Source organism: Epinephelus lanceolatus, chromosome 14, assembly GCF_041903045.1.
Source record: "Epinephelus lanceolatus isolate andai-2023 chromosome 14, ASM4190304v1, whole genome shotgun sequence".
Taxonomy (NCBI): domain Eukaryota; kingdom Metazoa; phylum Chordata; class Actinopteri; order Perciformes; family Serranidae; genus Epinephelus; species Epinephelus lanceolatus.
Genome location: NC_135747.1, coordinates 36,645,620 through 36,671,019, shown reverse-complemented (window position 1 = coordinate 36,671,019; position 25,400 = coordinate 36,645,620). Strand labels below are relative to the sequence as shown.

The window sequence follows — 25,400 nt, the reverse complement described above, 5'->3', positions numbered from 1 at the left end:
TCTCTCGCGCTTTTTTTTTTAAATCTTCAAACTCATCGTTATCTGAGCTCGAGATAAGTAACAGTTTCTTTTTTTTAATACTGCCTTTTGTGTGAAGAGCCACTGCGTTTTAGTTTTAAGACATTTTTTTCCTTTGAGGATCATAGAGATTTGGCAGTTTTCTCGTCACGCTCGCTCTCGCTCTTTCTCTCGCGCTCTCTCTACTACTACTACTACCAATATTAGCATTGTAGAACAGCAATTTTTCTTTCCTAAATGTGCAAATCTTTATCAACTACCAAAATGTAAACTTTTGGGATCAAGAACAAATGCAGATAACAAAGATTTTTTTTTGTCATTTTGAACAAGAAACATGGATTTGGAAAGGCTGCTTTTACCTATGCATCGTGTGGGTGTTTATTCTCCTCTTTGTGTTTCTGTTTGCACTAAATGTCATTTAAGCAACTTAAGTAAGATAGAGTATGAGACATTATATGGGTACAAATACTCTTACACTATACAGTACCATCATTTTGTAACCCCCACCCCCCTAAAAATAAAACAAAACAGCTGCTACCACTTTGCTCTTACTCCAGTGTATTAACCTGCACATTAACTGCTGGAAAAGTATTGCTCCTGTAAAATACTGTGCACAAACATATTAGTTCTTAATCATGTTGTTATGCCCTGTGAGTACAATATGTCCAATGAGTTTTCACACAGTCTTACTGTGCACTTCCAACTCTGCCCTAGAGGTGAACTCACAGGATAATACAGTGGATTAAGGTTGGTGTTAAAGCTTTAAAAAAAAAAACGGGCTTTTGAAGGTGAGTGCCTGGGTTGTGAACGAACCAAACAGCACAGTAACACAACAGAGACAGAGGACTGCGGCTGCTGATGAATTCAGTTAAAAGTTTGGGTTTCTAAAGATCTCTAAGAATCAAGATGAACACAACAAAATAGAAGCCGTCAAGGTCGACCGCACCGTGGCGTTTTGAACTTTGCAGCGCCAGGTCATTTTGTTTAAATCGTAGCTGTTTCGCAACCACAAACTGACTACTACAAGTATGCAATGTATGAGTAAAATTCAATTTAAAAAAATAGCACTTTTCAGAATAAAACCAATGAAGAAGCAACGTAAATGTGTGACGGTGAAAGTCAAACTCCCAAAGTTGCTCTCAATATTTAGGTGTGATGATTAAAGAGAGGGGTTGTGGGTTTGAGGGCAAAGATATCTGCCAAGTCTCAGTCCCCCCCCCCCCCCCCAAAAAAAACTGCAGTTTAATGTCAACCAAAGAGCTCTGGGAGGCTGTTTGTGTGCATGAACAAGGAATATAATGTTATTCTTAATATCAGATGGTGGCTGTCGTGTGTTTTCATAACATTTCCAAAATTCTCTGAAGGCAATTTCTTGTCATTTGTGCAGTTAGTGTAGAGCATTTTGCTTTTCAGACATGTTGACTGAAGGCGACGCTGACAGAGGTAGGCACAAAGGACCTCTTTTGCAAACTTACAGCTTAGTGGAAACGTTTTGATCTATGTTATTGACAATGTAGTGCTCGTAGAAACCCAGGTGCATTCTGGGCATCACAGGGATGACTTCTACCACCAGTTTTGACCCATATCCTGTCCACACTGTGACTGTATCTGTTTATGCTTAGGAATCCGGGGATATCACATCAGTCCATTCCTATCCATTCCATCTCAATTACAATAAATATCGTCTCTGCAGGGAAGTGCAGCAGTGGATCATGGGTAAAACCAAGCTAGCCACCTTTGCCATGCAAATTTCTCAGTGAATCGGTGAGTTGTAGGGCTGCTGGCATGCACACCTACAAGGAACACAATACAAGTAATGTTTGTTGATGGAATTTCTACATGCATGAATTATGTTTAACACAACAGGTGTTTGGTAAAATGATGCATCAAACGACCTTCCAGGTCAAAGAACAAACGCTGTAACAACCTGGTTAACATGTAGTGCAACGCGCAGTTCACGTTTGCGCGGCCGATTTGACTGTGAAACCAGATAAAAATGATGAACAAGATATATGAGCGAATTGTCTGGCTACGCATTGAATAACTGATCTGTACAACAACGCCAGCTACATGTGCTTCCTTCAGTTGAAATAAAAATAAAAATCCAGTCATTGTTTTCACAAATGATCACTTTCATGTGAAATAATCAGTCCTTTAGGCTCAACAAAAAGAAGGAAAAAAAAACACCATGAGATCTTCCCCCCAAACCAAACACCTTGGTGAGATGTGTCCATTTCGATGCAAAATTACGACAGCACAATGTCCTTCGCTCCATGTGGGCAGAGCCGTCTGGCTTCAGCACTGCATGATCACATTTTGTGTGCATAAATTAAGACCAAAAAAAACAAACCTTGCCTCAACTACTCTGCAACTCACCGATTGCACTAAATCAACGACTGCTGCTGATCAAGTCATTTCACATTTGCCTAAACTTTTCTGTTACTCTGCTTTCCTGTCTCTTGTCACTTTGCCTTCTTCTGTTTTTTTTTTTTGTTTTTTTAATTTTTTGGTTTTTTTTCTGCTTTCTGCATGTGTGAGATTTTTTTGTCTGAGAATCACTGTGTTTGGGGGTGGGGTTTGGGGAAGCGGGGTGTTGGTCAGGGAGGGTTTAGGGACATGAAAGGGCTGAAGAGATTTAGACAGCCAGGTCGCTCGGCCTGGCCCTGATGCTGCTGCTCTTGCTGGCCCGACTAAGCCGCCGAGGGTCTGTGCTGACCGTTACTGGAGGCTTGTGCATCTCCACAGTAGTGGTGGTGACGTGACCTTCCTCCTGCTCGCTCTTCCCTCCACTCCAGCTGCCTGCGTTGGATGCAGTGCCAGGGCTGCTGCTGCTGGAGGCGGCAGTGGCAGTCGAGTTGGTGATGTTGGTGTTACTGGTGTTGCTGGTTGGAGGGAGCAGCACAGCATCGATGGGCGGCTGCTGCTGCTCCTTGTCAGCGGTGCTGGAGGAAGAGGAAGATGGGGAGGGGGAGGTGGCCTTCATCTCCCGAGTCTGCTGCTCGGTGGCCAGGTTGGCCCAGTTCTGCTGCGTGGCCAGCCTGTGGTTGTTGTTGTTGCTGATGTAGTAGTGGGAGGGGGAGGGCTGGTGGAGGGACTCCTCCTGCTGGAGCTCGTCCATCTTGAACCCCGCCGCTGAGGGCACGGCTGCCGGCACCATGGGCGGCAGGAATGCCCCGCTGCCTGCCGTCACATCTGTGTAGTTGGGAGGGTAGCTGAGGGTGGATGGGGCAGTTCTGGAGGCTGAGGCCATACACTCAGGCTCTGCAATGTCGACGCGGCGCAGCGACTCGTGGTCAGGGGCAAACTCATTTGTCATGCCCTGTTTAACTTTCTTCCATCCAAGGTGATAGATCTCTAACAAATTCAGCAAAAGAGACACGCAAGCCACCACAAGCATAAATATAATAAAAATAGTCTTTTCAGTGGGCCTCGAAATGAAGCAGTCAACGGTGTTGGGGCAGGGCCAACGTGCACACTTGTACAGGGGCCTCAGCTGGAAGCCATAGAGAAAATACTGGCCCAAAATGAATCCCACTTCAAACAGGGTCTTGAAAATAATGTTGAACACATAGGTACGCAGCAATGCGCCTCTGATACGGATTTTGCCATGCTCGTCCCTGATTGGTGGCTTCTCCTTCTTGCCGCCGCCAGCGCCTCCTCCAGCATCTCCACCATTTCTATAAAGGAGTTCTTTCTCCTCTTGGAACCTGTTTGCTTTGCGCATCTCCTCCTCCTTCTCTTTCCGCTTCTCCTCCATGCGGACGATGTGTAGCACGTGACCCAGGTAGATGAGAGTCGGTGTGGACACGAAGATGATCTGCAGCACCCAGAAGCGGATGTGCGAGATGGGGAAGGCCTCGTCATAGCAGACGTTCTCGCAACCGGGCTGTTGAGTGTTGCAGGTGAAGTCGGACTGCTCATCGCCCCAGACCTCTTCGGCCGCGGCCCCCAGCACCAGGATCCTGAAGATGAAGAGGACAGTCAGCCAGACTTTGCCGATGACCGTTGAGTGCTCCTGAGCGTTCTCCAACAGCCGCCCCAGAAAGCTCCAGTCGCCCATGCTTCAAGATTTCTAGCCTATGGAGAAAGTACAGGCTGGAGAGGACAAAGAAGGGAGGAAAACAAAAAGAAGAAACAGAAAGTTAATGAAATGCTGATGAATCTGTGCTCGAAGTTGGTCTGAATGTTTGTCACATAAGGCCTTACCCCGAGGTTAAACACGCTACACATACGAACACACAAGACGACACAAGGACATGGAGGAGAGTGCAGGTGTCGACCAAACTCTGACATATTTCTCTTTTTCATAGAACGCTTAGCAGAACAAGGTCTTTATAGAAAACTGCCACGTAGGCGTCAGATATCGATAACTAATCGAAACACAGCATTCGCCTCAAACACAGACACTTTTTAGCAGCTGGTATACTGTATAGGCCACCTGTTTGACTGAACCCTGGTTCACTCTGCCTTTCTCTCTGTCTCTATGTCAGGCCCGTCTCTCTCGCTCTCACCTGCTCGCTCCACTGCCCAGCAGGCATGTGCTGAGATCAACATTATAATGTTCGAAAACAGCATTTAGCAGCAATGGGGCTCTGGTGTGGCACACACACACACATGCACACACAGAAACAAATACTGACACATACACACCACCCTCCCTTCCTCTGTCTCTCACTGTCAACTGTAACACTGAAGCCACAGCGACCAAAATGAAACTTTTACTGTAATTACAATAGACAATAATAATAATAATAATAATGTAATCGTGTCTGATTTACAGTAAGACATAAGCTGTTTTAGGTTTTAAAAAAAAAACTCTTAAAGTTGAGATTAAAATTTGGAAAGACTTGTTATTATCATTATCCATTATTTTTTCACTTTTTTCTTTGATTAATTGAATTATTAATTCCTTAAAATGTCAAAAAAATCACATTGATGAATTCAAATAGCTTTCTTTGTTTAAACAATCATCCAAACTGCAAAATTATTTAAAAAACAGTGGCATTAAATGGAGAAAATGAACATATATTTGAAAAGCTGAAATCAGAGGATGTTGGACTTTTTTGCTTGATAAATGGCTTGATTAATCGATTACACAAAGTTTTGTCAATTGACTTCCTGTTGATTGACTCATCTTCTTAGCACCACATCTGTTATTAAATGTCACAGATTTAAAGCTAAGTTTATAGCTGCCTTTTAAACAGACTCGTCAAACAAATATTTTCAAATGTAACTAACTTCTCCGTCAGTGCTGTCTTGGCAAGGTCTCCCTTGAAAAAAAGATCATTGATCTCAATGGGATTTACCTGGTTAAAAATGGGTGACAAATAAAATAAATGAAATTTAAGTAAAACACGTGAACATTTATCTTTTTTGCCCTCTGATGGGACAGGCGGGTGATAAATGTGTCTGATATCTGAAATCTGATGTTATTCTTTACATCTTTTAGACAGTACTGTGTTCATTCAACTATTCATGCAACAAATTCAACACAAACACACAAAGCAGAGGAGAAACTTACTAAAATATTCTTGTATTAAAGGTAATAAATCCATCGACTAGGGTTCACAATATGTATGACACCTGGAAGAGAAAAAACAGTCAAACAATTTCCTTTCTTTCAGACTTTGAATGACGTTAGCAGATTAAAACTAGTGAGCAAAACAAAATAACACATTAAAAGTTATGATAAAGAATTCAATTTATACAGATTAACAAAACTTCGAAGAAAGTATTTTAGAAAGTGTAAAAGAAGTTTTAAAATTTGGTAAACACTTGATTTAGATACTCAACCTACAGATAGTTCATTAAGTATTTGTCACATTTTAACAGCTTATTAGTTTACTTTGTCTGTAGATGTGTATTTATTGAGTATATGTGACAATTCACTACATATTTTTAGAATAAGTTAGTTGAACTGAAACTTTTTACTCAAACTATGCTGCATAGATTGAGAGAATAAGTTAAATTCAGGTAAATTATTCTGAGAATATGTAGGTATGTTCATGATTTGTGACATTTACTTTATAACCTAATTAACATCTACAGAATAAAGCAAAACTGTTTATCTCAACTTATAAGATGCTGAAATGGTCCAAGAAGGAACTATATAAACTATTTGTAGGCAGACTATCCAAATAAAGTGTTACCAAAATCTTACATATTGTAATTTTCTAATTTCTAATGTTTAAGTACTTAATATAAATACTGGTAGTGGTGTAAATTTTGTGGAAACTGCAGCAATTAAACTCAGAGTCATAAAGTCGTGTACCATCTGACCTTGTAATTTTTGGCAAACTTTGAATCAATTTCTGTTTTAGTTTCACAGGTATTTGTGGCATTCCTGTCGGCAGGAGATGAATGTGACAGACAGAGCCAGGTTCAAATACAAAGCCATACCTACCAGGCTCACAATACAGACTGTGCCAGAGTCCCCAGACTGCCTTTAAGCTTTGTCAGGCTTTTGTCTTTCTCTTCTTGTTTAGTAAAAACTGATGCAACTCTTAATTACCTGATAACGCGCCGCTCTTCATTTACTTGGTGTTACTTTACTCCCATTTTAAGCACAGGCAAATATTCTCAGCAGTGTGTATCCGTCATACCTTTAGACCGGAGATGTCATACTTAAACACGAAAAGCAAATCCATCTGCCATCATTGGTGCCATCATTTGAGTGCGTCGAAAAGCGCGTAGACCTCCAGCGGCTGCAGTGACCCTCCCTCTGGCTCCCTGATCCCAAACCCGCAACCTGTCGCCTCTCTGTCAGCTCAAACTTTTTTTTTTGTTTTTCAAAATGCTGCCTCTCAAACTCATTCATGCACGACCTCGTCCACTCTGTCTGGCTGTTTGTCCCGGGCCCGTTAACTTGCACAAGGAAAAAGTTTTTCCCTTTTTTGTTGTTGTTAGTTTTTGGAGGCGGCTTGGAGTCGGAGATGGGGCTCGGTTAAACGGAGCTGCCTCCCGTTTCCAGCCATGTCTGGACTGTCACATTGTGTGACCATGCATGAGTGAATCCACAGAGTCATCAGCCCGTCCGGTGTCACACCACGCCCCTGCCAACCTCCCCAAAACCTGTCCAAAATGCGCAAAAGTTGCCGGAAATGTGCCCCAGAAATTTACGCACAATTGGCTTCAAACCTGCATGCTCTGAATTTCACAGGAAAACCACTTGCTTCCCAAAAGTTTCACCCAAACCCTTAAAACTCTAACAACATGCAGTCTACAATTTTAAAAACAGTAATGGCTAGGCCTACTATATTTTCAAAGGAAAAAGCATCATTAAAGGATCATAAGGTCACTATAAACTTACTGTTGACTCTCTAAACCAGGGGTGTCAAACACATTTTAGTTCATGGGCCAAATACAGCCCAATAAAACCATCACACAATAACCTATAAGTACCATCAGCTAAGATATTCCCCTTTTTCTGTGTAAAGAATTAAAAGTACATTACATAGATGTCCATCCTTTTACAAAACAAACAGCCGGAGATGTCTGAAGAAAAATAAGTGCAGTTTCAACAATATGTCCCAGTTATTCCACATTCAGTCAGTGTCATTACATGTGCATTTATCCATACATTTACTAATACAGACTCTTTTGAACTGAAGCTGCTGATTAACAATATTTTGCACAGTGTTCAATATCTTTAAACATGATCACAGTAAGTCTTCACTGTTACATCAGAGAACTGTTTTGTGGTCAGGATGGAAAAGCCTCTGTAGCAGAATTTTACATGAAGTTGGCACCTCTTAGTCTGGTCATCTAGAGGGTCTGTTTGGACCTTTTGGTGGGCCGGTTCTGGCCCATGGGCCACACCCCTGCTCTAAACACACTGTCTATCCATAAATAGTATTAAGACTACTCATGAAAACCAGGTATCTGGTGATTAAAGGGGACAAACTAGGGGGGAAAAGATATAGTGAGCTAAATACAGTATTCTCTGAGCAGACTAATATTTTGGCACCTCTCGACTCCCAGTGTCCCTGTGTTAGTTGGTTTATTTGGGCCATTTTTAAACTTATACAACTCAAATACACACAAGAAAAAAGAAATATTAATAATAACAATAATAAGTCATTACTTTTGAAGCAGTGACAAACCAAAAGAAGTTATACTGACCGAAAAGCTCACCTTATTCAATGAAAATGAAAGAAACAATCAAAAGTATATGTATATTCTATATACCCCAAAGTCCCATCAAATATTCATATACACACCATGTCATCATAACTTGGTTTCTGGTATTTGTTAATCCTCTTATTTTGAAATATTTTTAAAAAATCTATCTAAAATGATTTACACATTTTTAGCTCCTTTTCAAAATTATTCCGCAAAATTTTGACTGTTATACATCTTTGTATTGCTTTTTTTTTTTTTTTTTTTGTAAACATACAGTACATGTTCCTCTTAGTTCATACTGACTCTGAATTTTGAACATCTTCTGGACACAGTCTGGAAGCATCTTATTTTTTACTTTATACATTAATTGTGCAGTTTTAAAGTCCACCAAATCTCTAAATTTGTTGGTTGGTTCATGATAACCAGCTCTGTCTCACCCATACTGTTCAAAAGAATAAAATAAAAATGAGCCACACAGTTTTGTTTTCACTAATTTATGAAAAAAATTTATTCAAGGATCAAAGTGCAAGTGTGATAAAAACATCTCAGGTACAAAACACAATCACCAACTTTTAATATCTTCATTTGCTTGTTCAGAAAGCTGTCTGTTCATTAGTATGTTGTGTGCTGTTAAAGGCAGACTACTAAATGTAGAGTTATCCAAAAAGTTACAAAAACAACATCTTGGGACTGGAATGATCAAGTGTGTCCCTTTAAAAATGACTGCTATCACAAAGTTTGCATCAAAATGGCTGTTACAGAAAGGAAGAGGTCAAACATACAAAATTAAAAATCACAAATATTATTCTTGCATCTGCATCATCTGGGATGATGCATGACTTTTGGATCTTTGGTCAAAATATTTCTCGCCCACTTCAAAATGTCAACATTACACTTCATGCTCTAACTACACAGAGCAGCATCAGCTATGTAATGTCAATAAATGACTCATCCAGATCTTCTTTTTAGAATTTCTGGTCCGATGTGTCTCTCATAGCCCCTTTCCAATCTTTTCTTATCACTATTGTCCGTTCACATAAAGCGATTTATTTTAACAACACAGATGCGACTAATCCGACTCAGCTATTCCTGGATTGGAGGGAACACAAAGACATTTTCTCTTTGAGATCGGCCCATAGTTCCTCATGTTAAGAGGGCGAGCAGCGATTAGTGTGGTGGCTAAAATAAGGCACTTGCTGAAAGCTGATACAGCCAGCTGGGGTCAGTACACACTGTGGCGACAACACAAGTCCAAATAACACAGGAGGATCAGGTCCAGGCTGGACGGTGTTTCATAAAGCAAAGATTAACAGTTAGACTCAACTTCAAGACCAATGATGACAATTAATAACCTTCAGAAGCAATGACATAATACTTGTTTAAATTTCATAATCCTGCTTCAGGGGGCGAACACAAGTGTTACAAATGCAAAAAGCTGGAGTCAAATAATCATTGATTCATACCTAAAGATCACTGTGAGTCTGACAAATTAGATATCCTCAGAAACCTCAAGCATGTTGTAATTTAAAATAACACTTTGCATGTTTTAACACACCTCAGTGTTTCTGAATTAATATTTTTGTCTCATGTGACATTAACTTTTACCTCTATTTTTTTAGACTTAGATCCAGATCAGTGATGCAATATGATTTGTTAGAGACATTTCTTGCTCTTAAAAAACATCTTATACAGCCAAAACATACATATTTTGCACACACAGTTTGTTTAGGTTATTTAACTCACATAATGAAACCCTTCATACACTTTTAGTTCAAGTAAAAGACAAAAAAAACCACTGTCATTTGATTGAACAGCAAAGAGAAAACTGTTGTGGTGGGTAAAATTTCATCATGTTATAAAAAGTTTTTGTCAGTGTAATCTTGTGCAACACACTCAGTAATTATATTATACACATATAAAAATGAAAAACTCTAGCATCACTCATAGAAAGAATAACTAGTTTCAAACTTCACCTCATTTTTCGGCTTCAGTTTTCATGACTTCATTTGTTCTCCTTTCTCTTCAACACCAGATAAATCATTCAGGCTTTGAGGAAAGTGTTTGTGCTCATTGTGGGGGGTGGGGGGGGTGGGGGGGGGGGGGGGGGGGGGGTGAAACCAACCACCAACCACCACTAGGTGTCAGTGTAGACTGATTCTTCTCTTCAAAACACTCAAGCAACATTAAACTGTGAACACTACATCAAAACCTCCACCGTACACCCACAGTGAGGAAAGTAAGGTTACCATTATAGGTGGCTGGATTTACAGTTTCTGCTTTTCTTCCTCTCTGGTACCCCTCCATAACTTTCCTTCAACACATCTTGTCCCTGGTCGAATCAGGTGTAGGAGACAACAGCATCTCGTTCCTCTTGTTCTCCAGATGGGCACTGTCCCGTGTCATGCTGTCTGTGTGGGTGTACAGGTGTTTCCTCTTGTTGGAGCACCTCATGAGCGCCTTGACGATGAGATAACACAGCTCTGCAACGTTAAGGACCATACAGATCGCTGACGAGGACACCATGAAGATGGTGAAGATGGTCTTCTCTGTTGGCCTGGAGATGAAGCAGTCCACCTTGTTGGGGCAGGGCCACTGCTCGCACTTTACCAGCCGGGGCATCTGGAAGCCGTCGTAGACCATGTACAGCGCGTACATGAAGCCGCCCTCAAAGATGAGGCGGAAGAACAAGCTGCAGGTGTAGGTCCACCACAGTGGGCCTGTGATTGGCAGACGCCTCTTCTTCAGTGTTTCCAGGTCATTATCTGTCATCTTCTCAGTGCCGTTGGAGGCCAGCATGGTCCTCTTATCCCCACGTTTCCTGTAGGCCACATGCATGGCCACCAGCAGAGCCGGGGTGGACACAAATATCAGCTGCAGGCACCACAAGCGGATATGCGACACAGGAAAGAAGTGGTCATAGCAGACGTTTTTGCAGCCAGGCTGCTGCGTGTTGCATGTGAAGTCTGACTGCTCGTCTCCCCAGACGCTCTCAGCAGCCAGAACCAGGATAGTGATGCGGAAGATGAAAAGGACAGAGAGCCAGATCTTTCCTAGACTGGTGGAGTGTTTGTTGACACCGCCCAGCTGGGCATAGAGCGCTCCCCAACTCATTGTGGCGAGGAGGAGTGTGGAAGCTCAGACAACCTGTAGAAGGCAGACATACAACAGAAGTTTAACAGCCTAGAAAACCCAACGTTCAGTGTGTTGATGAGGAGCATCTACCTTTCTCACAGAACTTCTGTCTGCAGAGATGTACCTGATGTCAGCCTACACACTCAGAAATATTTCATAGGGGTGGCCAGATGGGACGACTGAAAATTTTGGGGTGACAATCCAAAACCAAAAGCCAGAACTGAATTTTAGAAATTTGATTTTGCTGCTGCAGTAGGCTATATAAGTTAGTTGAAAACTATGCCAGTATGGAGATTTAAAGAACATCATTCTGATATAATTTCGTTTCTTAGTCTATTGTTATTAGTACTAATTATCTGATGTGTATAGGCTATTATCGGTACAGTTAACTTTTTGAGTTCCACAACAATCCAGTTTTCATGTTATGTTACATGCTACTCGATTTGTTGTTCTTCAAAAATGCTGGTTATGCTTTTCCTTAAAAATCCTTTATCTTTAGGTTTAGGCAACAAAAGCACGTGATTAGGTTTTGAAAACTAAATCATAGTTTGGCTTAAAACTGACATGGAAAGAACAGTGGGACCCAGGTGAAAGACTGAAGTTTGTCTAACCCATCCTCCCTGGACGGACTTTGTCGCTCTTCATATAATGGCAGCTACCGATGGCATTACAAACTGACGCTGCCTGGTTTGTATCATACAGCCCTGAAGGGTGCCTCTGTGTCTGTCTGATGCCGACATCAGAGATCGGCTTTATTTGACAAGTTGGGAGTAAGAACAGGCTGGGGTACTGATAAAGCCCATTTTCATTCTGATATCTTGAGTTGAGAGTTCAGGGGACACCTTTAAAAATGGCCTCGTTGGTTGTTCCCTCGCAAAAATTTAACCTAAATTTGGAGCATTATTTCACCCCCTTGCCAACAGACTACACCGACATGGTTTGAACATGTATGCCTTAAGTTGTATAGTTTCTAAAGATACCACTACCTTCTTGCTAGTTTCCAAAACAGTAATGTCAGCCTCCAATTATTTTTGACAGGGGCAGTGGAGGTCCAGCAATTGTATCAGGTTGGCCATGCCCCCCTTTGGTCCCCTCTTGGGAGCACCACTGCCTACAGCTCCTTTTAGTAGTAGATTGGCATTTGGCAGTGATTGGTGGACACAGGTGACATGTCCCCCTTAATATTTAGAAACATAGAAACATGAAAGTAGACATTTTTTACAAAGTTTTTACAGCATACTTTGATGCAGAAAAGGCACAAATTGGTGCAGAAAAATTAACCAGTATGCAGGAAATTAAGTGTTTGATTCTCAAAATTTTCTATTGGAGGATGTCCCTCCAAAACCCCCCCCTAATGTTGAAACTAAACCTTCACCCTTGCTTTGTGACATGGGCCATAAGTGGGACTTAAAATCACTTTCAGGACAGGAATGAAAAACAGACACAGACTTTATAAACCTGTCCCTTGTGTCTAATGTTTGACTTTTGGATACTGGTTACTTTTATAAACCATATAAATGATACAGGCAACATTGAAAAGTTATTATTTGTTACTATAGAGCACCTATGTTGTCTATGTTTTAGAGATCTCAACATATTTTACTCTATAGTACCTCTTCTATTACTACCTGATCATAATAAAAGTATTACAAGCTCATTTTGATGATAATCCCTTTGAAAATGTATTAATTCGGGATTTACTTTCTAGAGCGCATTCATTTGCTGTCACTATGTTCGGCCTTCATGGCTGTGATTTTTTGTTTAACGTGCAGAAATAAAAATGACGGTGAGGATTAAATGGGGCAGGATTACATCGCAAATTCAGAAAGCAAGCGTCTTTGGTCCTGATTAAACCCATCTTTTTGCCTACCTGGAAATACTTTATAATCTTTCATCTTCATTCTTGACGTATTTAGGCTATAGAATAATAACAGTTAATTTGGTCTTTAAAGAAAATAATTACTTTCTTAAAAGAAACGAACATTTAAGTATTAAAAGGGAGTTTCTGCTTTTTCGCTGTGATTCAGTTAATTGGATTTTTCCTTCAGTGTCCGACACATAAATCACGCTTAGTATTTGCACTCTTGCGACACGAAAGTGCGACATGTAATTATCAGGTAGGGCCAGAAACTGCCTGTTATTATTGTCGTCATCTGCATAACTATTTTAAGAAATTAGGTCAAAGTGCAACGAGCTCACAAATCTAAACATTATAACACAAATAACTCACCTGTTTCTGAAGAGGTTACTTTAAAAAAAATGTCAATTTTCCATGAAGGGAAAAACAGTTAATCCAGTATTTAGTGAGGTGTGAAGAAAAGAAGCAAAGAAGCTTCTTGCTCGTCTCCCAGCTGACAGTGAGACACACCTGCTGTCTTTTAAGGTTTCATCCCCCTCCTGCAGACAGGGGAGGGAGCCGGCCTCAGGGTGGGGCCAGACCTGCCAGACACCCAATGACAGAGCCTGGCTTAAACTTTTAGCGTTCCAAACTCAGCAAATAGAAGTTTGAATTGTGTGAATACTCTTAAGATAAAGGAGGCATCTCATTTTAAAGGTCCAGTGTGCAGGATTTAGGGGGATATATTGGCAGAAAAAGAATATAATTCAAGAAGCATGTATGAAAATAAGAATTATTGTGTTTTTGTAACTTTAGAATGAGCCGTTTATATCTACATAGGGAGCAGGTCCTCCTCTGTGGAGACCACCATGTTTCTACAGCAGCCCAGAACAGACAAGCCTAGCACTGGCTCTAGATGGCACCATTTGGATTTTTAGGTTTTGCCACGGCCACCATAGTTAGAGGCCAATCTGCAATGAGCATTGTCGGAAAAACACTTATTTTTTTGTTTGTTTGTATATTTTATTTTATTTTTTCAAAATATACAAAGCACACAGTCACAAATTGACAGCACTACTGTTACATTACAAACGTTTCAAAAATAAATTAACAGACAATAAAATAAATTGGCACGTGACAATGGAAATAAAAATGTAACTAATAAAATTAAATACTACACTACAAAAATGGGGGCTGGGGGGTTTGAGAGTTGGCGTAAAAACACACAGATTTTTAATGTTAAACTGCTTTATGCAGTGTTTTTGCCGGTTTTAATCACTTGGTCTGTTTGCTTTGAAGAGGAAGAAACCTTTGCTGATAATATGTCTCCATGTAAAAACCTCCCGAATGTCTAGATCTTAAATTATCAAAGAAAACAGGTGAGCACGCCAACAGTGTAGCACCAAATTCGTAGTCTCTGTGAGCCCCCCGCCCTTTCTCTCATTATCCTTGTCTCCGTTACACTCTTTTTGATTTTCTTGTTTTTTAACAAAGTTAGTTTGCTTAATCACATAAAAGATGGGAATAAGGACCTATAACAGGTGAGGGGAGAAAGACAAATGTATATTTTATTCAACACCCTTCATGGCTGAGGATTTATAGGATTTAATATTTTGTATGATAATGTAGGATGGATGATGTGCTGTCTTGTTATATTTATGTGCTGAGATGTATAGTTTTGTTTAATTGTATTTTATTTTACATGATTGTTTTGTTTATGTTTGTTGAAACCAAAATTCAAATAAAAACTTAAATGACAAAAAAAGTTAGTTTGCTTTCTTTCCCTTTCCTTTCAGTCTTTCTTTTATTTTTTTGGAACACTAATTTTCCGTTCTTGGGAGAGACATGGTGTAAACTAGTGCTCCGGCAGCATAAGCAGTCACTTGCTCAGCTGCGTGTAAGAATCCTCATGCAGGAGCAGACTAAACTATTTTGCACCTTAAAGGTGTGAGTGGGGCCTCAAAGAGCTTCCACTATCTATTTATTAATTTATTTGAGTTAAGTCTTTCAAACTATTTATTCAGCCAATTTGAATTTTGTTATAGCACAAATTATTTTAAAAAATTACAAACAAAAAAACAACTTTTTATTCCAAGCTTTTTGGGGGCTCCCCTCCAATTGAGGCCCTGGGTTTATCAGTCCCACTTTTCCCCCAACTATGGCGACTAGGCGAGCCACTTGTCTGTGAACACTGATTTGTCACGTGAAACTTATTTATTTAGTGGTTTGACCAGTTTAGAACACCTCGTCTGTTTAGTTTAGGAGAGGAGGAGACCTCTGTGAATAATTCGCCTCCCAGTAAGATCATCTGATCAGAAAAAAGGTGAGCACACATTATGTTACCAGAGAAGAAGAGCAGTGTCAGCTAATTGCAATCCTCACCGCTAGACGCCACTAAATCACCCTAAATCTTACACATATAACCTTCAAACATCATTGGTGGAACATAAGAGCTATGTTTTTTAATTTAGGTGAGGGGCAAATTATCAAACTCTGGTCAAAATCTAAATGAGCCACAGCTATAAATGAAGACTAGTTTAATTTTTGATGGATGGATGATTGGATGGTCAAATCTGACTACTGATCCAAGGTTAGATCAACTTGTTTAACCAGCTTGTGTGGCTCGTTTGCATTTACTATAATAGAGTACTTAGCTCCATTACATTATCTCCCTCCGCTCCTGTATTTAACTGAAATTCAGTCTCACGTTAATTCAGCCAAGCTCATAATTTCTGCCTTTGGGGAGAAGAGTCTGGTTCTGCTTGAGATTTCTGCCTCTTAAAGGAGAACTATAGGCTCATTTTCAAAATTTATATAAGAGTAAACATTAACTATTCTCTCCCAAATCCAAAAGCTACAGTGCAAAAATTCTAAACTTTGAGATGTACAATGTAATAGAGTCTAAAAGTCTGTAACTATGACACTGACAATGAATTGGGGAAGATGTTCTAGATGACACAGAGCACCCAGCGAAGTGCTCTGTGTATATGGGTATATTTTCTGTTTCAGAATTGAGAACACTACAACAGAAATAAATTCATTTGGGTAAGAAAAAAGAGAAAGCAAAAAAAAGAAAAAAAGCAAGAAAGCAAACATTTTGTGCGTCTCCAAAATCTAACCAATTGCCAGAAAAAATATTGCCATTGTACATTTTTGTAAACCACGGATGCGTTACATTTGCACATTATCATGTAGTGGATTGAAACTTTGCATTTCAACAATGTTGTGGTTAACGTGTGGTTAGCAAGAGATGATGTCTTGGTAAAACGCAGCTGCTTTTCATGGCACAATCACCATTGCCATGAAGAGCACTATCCCAGGCAGCTGGTTATCATATGTTCCACAGTTTGTAGTGGATCCCTGCATTCGCAGTGGGCACTGTCCATGAGACCCCATTTTTGCATTCCTGTCCTGAAGCGTCCTATGCCTCTCGTCAGGTGTTTCCTCTTACCAACAGGATGTGCCTGGAACACCTCAAACTGGAAGTGCCCAGTAGGCATCCTTAAGAAACGCCCAAATCATCTCTACTGACCCCTTTAGACACAAAGGAGCAATGGCTCTACTCTGAGCGTCTGGTGGCCAGGCCTTGGCCCATCAGGCTTAGTCGGGCTCAGCTAGAATAATCAACATTGAGCCGTCGCCCTGTGGGCCCACCACCTGCAGGGAAAGGAATCAGAATCAGGTGCTTGTGTGGCAGACGGCATGCAGGGGTGGGTCTGATGCTTAGCGTCGCAGACTGGCTCCGGGGATACGTTACATTTGCACATTACTATACCATACCATACCAATTTATTTATATAGCACATTTAAAACAACAGAGCTGAGACCAAAGTGCTTTACAAGTAAAAGAAAAAACAGGTAACAACGCACAATCACAACTCATAAATAAGAAACGTACACAGCGTCACATGAAGAACACCAATCACTCAGGCTGTGCTTGAAAAAGCCAAAGAATAAAAATGTGTCTTGAGGCGTGATTTAAACACCTGCAGCGTGGGGGCTTGCCTAACATGCAGAGGCAGCTCGTTCCAAAGTTTTGGAGCTGCCACTGCAGCTGATACGCTGAAACTTTGTTTTAACAATGCTGTGGTTAACATGTTGTTAGGTTTATAGCTAGGAAAAGATCATGTTTGGCCTAAAATACCCAGTTTTGGTGGCACAATCCCCAGTGCAACAAAAAGCAGTATCTCCCTGTCCCACTATCCCTGGTGTAAAAACAGTGACAGGTATCTAAAAAACACCCTTGTGTGGGCTGTCAAATCACAACTGGTTTTGTTGTTTGTTGGTCTCGAACAGTCGTCTGCAGCTTGGCAGGTGTCTGACCTACGTACAAAACCATCCACTATCCCCCCTCGTCCCTCCACCTCCTGATGACAAAGTTACCTTATACACTATATCACTTGAGAAACATTGATATGATACCTATGAAACATACAAATGCAATGTATTCATGTCTTGTAGAGAAATAGGGTGGCAACATTTTTCTTCTAGTTCCCATCAGGCTCCCATTCATTGTCTATGGAGCAGCTCCAGACTTTATACTTGATGACAACACAAGTTTGAGGCTTACTTCTCTGGTTTCTGGCTCTGAGAGAGCGAAGCTTATATTCACACATAGTGACTGAACTTTCCTCGGCCATTGAAATAACATATTTGAATATTACTTTATATGGTGTTTCCCTTTAAAAGGAGGTTTTTCCCTGCCGCTGTTGCTAATGTGCATGCTCATAATAGATAGTGTTGGGTCTTTGACTACATGCACATATGAAACCCTCTTTATAACATCTTCTATTTTCATATATTACTTTTTCCTGACATTATATTTAGTATGTAAACTCATATATATGTAAACTCATATATATATAAGATAAATGTCATAAATGTAAGCCACGCAGTCACTGTGAAATGAAATCTGTAACATGACCAGAGCAGGAAAGTCACAGCGACTGTATGTAGCACTCGTGACATGTTTCCATTCTTTGTTTCCCGTGATTCAGGACCTTATCAGTAACCAGTTAATGCTCCACACATCATCCATTTGTTTTGCTGGAGGGAACAGACACCACTGCATCATTCAACCTAACTTATTTAATATTTGATATGACAGTTTTATTTTCCATCATGAATAGGTTTAAACACGTTGTATTGGATGAACAGAAAAAAATTACATAGACATAAGATTCCATAGTTTTATTATTCAAACATAATACATTTTTTCACTTAATTAATTCACACAGGAAACCAGTATGTGTTGTGTAACACCTGATGAGATAATTTCCTTTAATCCAGTCCCTTTATTTCAAAAATATTAGTCTTAAGATCAAGTTGTAGACAAAAAGATAAAATATAATCTCCATAAAGAGGCACCTTGAGAGCACAAATTTTCATTTTCATTTGTTTAATCATTCTTAATATTTAAAGGTTCTGTAGGAGACATTCAGAGCATTAATACAGCAGTAGATAACAGTTTGTTATGTGAGTAATGGCGTCCTGACCAAATGGTTGAGTCACGCTCCTTCTGTGTGTGATCTGAGCTTCTCTGTCCGTGGTTGTGGTGGACTCTACAGGGGTCAGCAACCTGGGGCACGTGTGCCACCGCTGGCACGCTGTGGCTTAACGAATAGCACACTAGCAATAAGTTTGCTGGAGAGTTTGTTGAAATGTTCAGCTGGAGGTTTTCCCACACGTTGGGATTTATATCACCTATTTTTCCATTATCATTGTACATGTACTTTGGGGACAGACGGAGCAGCAGGACGCTGGGGGCAGTGAAGGTGTAACTTAGCCGTTCATTGTGCTGGGTCTGAAAGTTTCCTTTCACTCAACGCAGCAGCCGTTCCTCTCATCCATTGATCTAATCTGATCAGATCGGATCAACTGAGCTATAGACCCTTTTACTGTTAGTAAACAGTACGGCATTTTTTTGGTGAGCGGGGCTTAGCTGGAGGCAAAACAATTCTCAACAGACATTAGCCAGCGCTAGCTAGTGAGTTATTTTGGCTTGTTTAAGACAGTGAAGGAAGATGATGTGAGTGGTGTGGGAATGTACCGTTTGGGCCTTTAGTCTCATTGCATTTACCTATAGCTGTCTTTGTTTTTGTTGATGGGCAGTGCCTGCTGGTGTGCAATAAAATTTAAGTTTTGAGTCATGACTCCTTCTATTCTGGCTCCCAATAAAACAACAAGACTTTTCTACTCCATAACTCAAACTCCACAAACTGCTGGCAAGGAAAAGAATAAACTCATGAGAGGGGACACACACGCAGGGAAAGTCTGCAGCTTTAACATCGCACTTGATGAGAGTATGGATGTGAATCATATACCACGTTTGGTGGTCTTTTTAAAAAGGTTGCCGACCCTGTGGCAGATGGTCCAGTGGCACCTACATGTTAAGGCATGTGAGTCCCTGAGTGTGAATCCCTCTGGCTAGCTAACCACCACTCGCCACCGCTGTACTGTTGATAATACCTTCCTGATCCATTGAGGCCGACCTTTGTTGTTGCGGAAACATAGCGCCCACCCTCTGGTTCCCCCCGGTTAACACCATTAGCTCTGTCAGCACTGTTGCAGTTGTTAGTGCTGTTCGCCACCTCCATGTTGACAACCGCGTGCAGACAACTCCAGCCTGGACTCTGACTCATAGATATGCTCTCAATGTATACAGCTGCTTTAAATTCTTATCAAATGACATGTCTGTCTACTTAATTCCTGTCCATCTACCAAATTTCATAGATTATTTTTTCAATCATAATCAGACGTTTTCTTGACTTTGGGCCCTGCATGCTGATCTTAGTGCTCCTTCTTCAGCTTGGCCAGACCCATGAGGAGCTGGTCCCTCCTCTCCATCCTGGCAGACAGATGCTGCGGGTTGCTGGGAATCAGCTCACACATCTCCTGCAGACAGCAGGGAAGGAAACGTGAGAAAAAAGCAAAGAATAGATGCCTTTCACATGATGTGACAGTCCTCAGGAACTCCAAAAACAATGGATGAGAGTATAGATGATTGTATTTCCAAAAATATGCAATAGTTGGGTTTAACTGGAAACATATTCTTTCAGCACATGTTGTTTTTGGGTACTATTAGTTTCTTAGCTAACCTCCACTTCGCTGCTGTGAACACATCTGATTTACACACTGGATAATGTGTGCTAGCTCGAACACAGGAAGTGCATGGATGTAAGGTCTGATTCCCACAATGTCTCTGTATTGGTCATGTGTTCTAGCAAACACAGTTGGCCATGCTTGTGTAAAGCTTGTCATCGGACTCTGACTGGTTGGTTGGGATGCCTTCACAGTATGGAAAAGGCATATAGTGTGAACCTTGGTATGTTTTGCCCTCTTGGTGAAGCTCATTGTTGGCAGATAAAAAGAAGAGGCTGGTAACCCCATGTGTCATAAATGTGGCATGTCTGTCTCAAGAGTAGAGTAAAGAAACTGTTTCCAAACTGGGAGAAAAGGAATGACATTTCCTCAAACCTAGGTAGAATTAAAAAATAAGTGAAACTTGTATGGCATGACCATTAGACTCAATATTCAAAAACAAGTTTTTTGCTGTTATCTGGCCTGACTGTCTTTTTAGTTAGCAGTTGAGTTCTTACAGCTTTGGCATTAAGGCTTGAGCTAAAGCAGGAGTGCATGTGGATGCACAGTACATTATGTTGCAGCAGTGTTTGAGAAACATACTGGAAGATTTCACACTATTTTTTCCTGGGTTGCTGCTGGGATCTGTTCTCAATCCAAGCTGACTATAGCTGCTGTCCTCTATGAGAGAACAAGCAACAAACTTCGAAGTTACACCTTTTAAAGCTATAAGGAAGTGAATGAGTGACACTCATATCATTTGTTTTCGGCCAGCCCAGTTGTCAGTATAAATGTTGGCAGGTTTCTGCAAACCCTGAGTACATCAGTGTGTTACTATGTAGTGGATATGTTGGAACTTTATGTCTCAACAACTCTGTGGTTAATGTGTGGTTATGTTTAGACACAAAACCACTTGGTTATGGTTAGAAAAGGAGGATGTTTTGGGTTAAAATGTCCAGTTTTGGGGGCACTATTCTGTCTGGAAACACAACAATGTCTCTGTAAAAAAACAACCACTTTTTGTGGCATTGTCCTCAGTGGAAACATTGCAATGACTCGCCAAAAAACAAGCAGTTTTGTTTTGTTGGTCTTGAACAGTCGTCTGCAGCTTAGTGGGTGTCTGAACTTCAGGTGTCATACCATCCACCATCCCCTACACCTCCCAATGACAAAGTCAGCTTCTTACGTCACTTCAGTAACATTGCTAGGATGCCTGTGAAACTTAAATATGTAACATTCGTGGTTCATGTGGCTGGTTTTTTTTTTGTGCTTCCATGTATCTCTACCGTTGTACCATTAGCTTAGAAAATTTAGCTCCTGGGTGTGATTCTGTATATACAACTTAAGTCAACATGCAAAGGCAATATTGTAAGTGAATGTTTTAGAATATGACTTTCTTAAGACTCCAAACTTGTGTACCACCTATAAATATTTCCTAGGAGAGGCAGAAAGCACCAGAAAACAAGGTATCTGTCACCTTAAACTATTTATTGCACCAGCTTACGGTTTCCTCACACAGTGACCTTGTGTGGCTAACGTTTTAACAGCCTCTGATAGCATGTGACTTAGTAATGCCTACTTAGGAGAGAGCAATTTGACGGCGGAGTGACAAAGAACTCCTGATTTTCAGTCATGCAGAACTAAAGTGACCATTGAGAAAACATTATATTCATTCAACCTAATCAACGGGAAAACAATCATAAAACCAGGCAACAATATCTATTTATTTTTTTAAGATATGTTTTGGTGCATTTTTGCCTTTAATTGATAGGACAGTCAAGCATGAAAGGGGGAGAGAGAGAGGGAGTGACATGCAGCAAAGGGCCACAGGCTGGAGTCGAACCTGGCCCGCTGCGGCAACAGCCTTGTACATGGGGCACCTTCTCTATGCACTCAGCTACCGACGCCCCAACAATATCTCTTTTGATTAAAATGAATAGTTACATTTTGAGCATGAGTTTCAATTAATGCATTGTCTCATTCACTGCCGTCATACTTACATTTACGATTCTCTTGGCTGCCTCACCGCTGGAGAAGTTTGGTACAGTCCCAAAAGAGTTCAGGACCCTCGTTATGCCCTCTCCATACCGTTTCATATAGTCCTCCAAACCTGCGGGAGGACAGTTGGTCAGATGGGGACAGCATGGGCAAAATAACACAAATCTCCATTTAAGTGTTTTGTCTTCTTTGGCCAATCCCACATGGGATTACAAGACACTGTTATTTTATAATAATGGTCTTACATGTACCAAACAAAACACATAAATTGAAAAGAAAAGAAACAAACACAAAGAATTAGAAACAAAACAAACCAGAATTACTGCCTTGCGGTTGTGTACCTCAGTGAACCAGTCAAGTTGCAGTTACAGTTTCACCCCATCTCTATCCAGACTTTAATACAGCCACGGCAGTTCACAATACAATCAGCACAGTTTTAACATGGACAACAAAATTTGTGTCACCAATGTAGTATGTCTCCCCTCTTGTTGACGAGTTAAGATGTTAGAAAAGTGTTTTTGGAGAACATTATGATGTCACAGTGAAGCTGATCTTTCACTATTTGGATATAAACTGTCATGTAATGCCTTATTTCATTCTATTACACATTCATGTAAAAAAACATTCATAATTAGCACATGAATTTTTAGGTTATGGCCAAAAACATGTTTTGTAAGGTCACAGAGACCTTTGACAACTAAAGTATGACGAGTTCATGTGGAAGTTTGTGCCAAATTTGAGGAAAATCCCTCATGGCCTTTTTGAGATATCGCGTTCATGTGAGTGAGACAAGAAGTCAGTCAAGGTCACAGCGATCTTGACCTCTGACCACCAAAATTTAATTTAATTTAAGAATTTAATTCTAAGTACATGTTTGTGCCAAATTTGAGTAGATACCCTGAAGACGTTCTTGAGATATCACACTCCCGAGAATGAGACAATCATGATGTCACAGTGACCTTGACCTCTGACCACCAAAATCTAATCAGTTAATGTGAGTCCAAATGGATGTTTATCTATTTTTTATCTTACTAAACAAAGCATCACACAGTTCACAATAAACAGAGAAGATATTCTTATTTATCTGTTTATAACTGACATCATACAACTGTGAAATGTCTTTTGTAGAAAGTAGAAAACGAATTAAAACTTGTTTTCTATATCGTTAAGACAACACATTGGACAGATCAGCTTTTCTCCTACTAGATTAACAAACCCTCCAGTTTCAACAGTCAAAGGTAAAATACCAGATATCACTTGAGCATATAGAGATCTTTGCTTTTTAGACACATTATATACAACATAATTCTCCGCACCATATTATTTTTTTATCAACGTAAAAGTACACAGTTCAGTCAGGAACCCTTTAGTTAAGGAAAACCTAATTTCCATTTGCAGTATTATATTTGGCAGTATGGCTCTGTTCTGGGGCCTCTCTGCCTTTCATCAGGCCTACACAGAAAGCCTCCTCCACACGCCTACGTGGGAACTCTAAGGCAGAGAGAGCCATGTGCAAATGAGGAAAGCCTTGAGGCACAGAGAGCAAACCTCCCTGCCCTCCCATGCACCTACATGGAAAGCCTGAGGCCTGACGGAGAGCAGCAGCAAAGCCCCCTAGGAACAGAACAGAATCAGCATCCAAACAGAAATGACACTGATAAGCCAGACACAACATAAAAAGGAGGAGCTGGGGTGGAGGCAGGTTGCAAAGCAGCTTGCAGAGGAAGCAGCAATAGTAGGCAGGCCAAAGCAGTTTAAATAGGGCGCCCTGAATGAGATCCACCAATTGGTTGCATAGAAAGGAATCATGTGATCTATCAGCTGACTCCCTTCTATCATTCAGCTGCTCCACTGGGCTGTTTGAGATCAGCTGATGTAGCTGGGATGTGAGCTGAGCTTGACACCTTGTCCTGCCTGAACTAACACTATGCTCAATTTGTGGTCTAGTCCACATACTTTAAAGTAAATATTCTGCTCCACTCCAGGAAAGCATTGTCATGGTGCTCAGGGCAAAAAAGGTGTCCTGACCTTTTACAAATTTCCTGCAGGTGAAGTGACAAACACACTGTAGGAGTTATGAAAGTACATTCCAACGACTGTTGGAAATGGTTTTCCAACAGTCTTGAAGGAGTTCCCAGAGGTGTTTAGCACTTGTTGGCCCCTTTGCCTTCACTCTGCGGTCCAGCTCACCCCAAACCATCTGGATTGGGTTCAGGTCCGGTGACTGTGGAGGCCAGGTCATCTGCCGCAGCACTCCATCACTCTCCTTCTTGGTCAAATAGCCCTTACACAGCCTAGAGGTGTGTTTGGGGTCATTGTCCTGTTGAAAAATAAATGATCGTCCAACTAAACGCAAACCGGATGGGATGGCATGTCGCTGCAGGATGCTGTGGTAGCCATGCTGGTTTAGTGTGCCTTCAATTTTGAATAAATCCCAAACAGTGTCACCAGCAAAACACCCCCACACCATCACACCTCCTCCTCCATGCTTCACAGTGGGAACCAGGCATGTGGAATCCATCCGTTCACCATTTCTGCGTCTCACAAAGACACAGCGATTGGAACCAAAGATCTCAAATTTGGACTCATCAGACCAAAGCACAGATTTCCACTGGTCTAATGTCCATTCCTTGTGTTTCTTGGCCCAAACAAATCTCTTCTGCTTGTTGCCTCTCCTTAGCAGTGGTTTCCTAGCAGCTATTTGACCATGAAGGCCTGATTGGCGCAGTCTCCTCTTAACAGTTGTTCTAGAGATGGGTCTGCTGCTAGAACTCTGTGTGGCATTCATCTGGTCTCTGATCTGAGCTGCTGTTAACTTGCGATTTCTGAGGCTGGTGACTCGGATGAACTTATCCTCAGAAGCAGAGGTGACTCTTGGTCTTCCTTTCCTGGGTCGGTCCTCATGTGTGCCAGTTTCGTTGTAGCCCTTGATGGTTTTTGCAACACCACTTGGGGATACATTTAAAGTTTTTGCAATTTTCCGGACTGACTGACCTTCATTTCTTAAAGTAATGATGGCCACTTGTTTTTCTTTAGTTAGCTGATTGGTTCTTGCCATAATATGAATTTTAACAGTTGTCCAATAGGGCTGTCGGCTGTGTATTAACCTGACTTCTGCACAACACAACTGATGGTCCCAACCCCATTGATAAAGCAAGAAATTCCACTAATTAACCCTGATAAGGCACACCTGTGAAGTGGAAACCATTTCAGG

General features: G+C 40.9%; 3 protein-coding genes across 4 annotated transcripts in view; all 3 read right to left on the bottom strand.

Moving 5' to 3' along the window:
- Window positions 1–2,562: 2,562 nt before the first annotated feature.
- Window positions 2,563–6,982, bottom strand: gja3 (gap junction protein, alpha 3). Its single transcript, XM_033614483.2, has 3 exons — window positions 6,621–6,982; window positions 5,540–5,601; window positions 2,563–4,113 (listed from the first exon to the last, which is right to left on the bottom strand). Exon 3 carries the CDS (start codon window positions 4,076–4,078, stop codon window positions 2,654–2,656), a length of 1,425 nt encoding a protein of 474 aa, XP_033470374.1. The 5' UTR covers window positions 4,079–4,113; window positions 5,540–5,601; window positions 6,621–6,982; the 3' UTR covers window positions 2,563–2,653.
- A 2,876-nt stretch (window positions 6,983–9,858) lies between these two features.
- Window positions 9,859–13,639, bottom strand: gjb8 (gap junction protein beta 8). The gene is made up of 2 exons (XM_033613272.2): window positions 13,502–13,639; window positions 9,859–11,283 (listed from the first exon to the last, which is right to left on the bottom strand). The coding sequence occupies exon 2, from the start codon at window positions 11,248–11,250 to the stop codon at window positions 10,453–10,455; it is 798 nt and encodes a 265-aa protein (XP_033469163.1). The 5' UTR covers window positions 11,251–11,283; window positions 13,502–13,639; the 3' UTR covers window positions 9,859–10,452.
- A 4,644-nt stretch (window positions 13,640–18,283) lies between these two features.
- Window positions 18,284–25,400, bottom strand: part of cryl1 (crystallin, lambda 1) — a 60,840-nt gene continuing 53,723 nt past the window's right edge. Inside the window, exons 8-10 of one of the 2 annotated variants that reach the window (XR_013493290.1) lie at window positions 22,189–22,298; window positions 19,821–20,002; window positions 19,640–19,777 (exon numbers count right to left, since the gene is read on the bottom strand). Coding sequence is in view for 1 of the 2 variants with exons in the window: in XM_033614141.2 (XP_033470032.2) it covers window positions 19,898–20,002; window positions 22,189–22,298 (215 nt within the window). In the remaining variant the exon portion in view is untranslated. Of the gene's footprint in view, window positions 20,003–22,188; window positions 22,299–25,400 lie in introns of both variants that reach the window. The other variant, XM_033614141.2, reaches the window with a different exon arrangement.

Bases quoted from the DNA above. Each gene is read 5' to 3' on its own strand.
- gja3 (XM_033614483.2), bottom strand. From the start codon at position 4,078: ATGGGCGACTGGAGCTTTCTGGGGCGGCTGTTGGAGAACGCTCAGGAG.
- gjb8 (XM_033613272.2), bottom strand. From the start codon at position 11,250: ATGAGTTGGGGAGCGCTCTATGCCCAGCTGGGCGGTGTCAACAAACAC.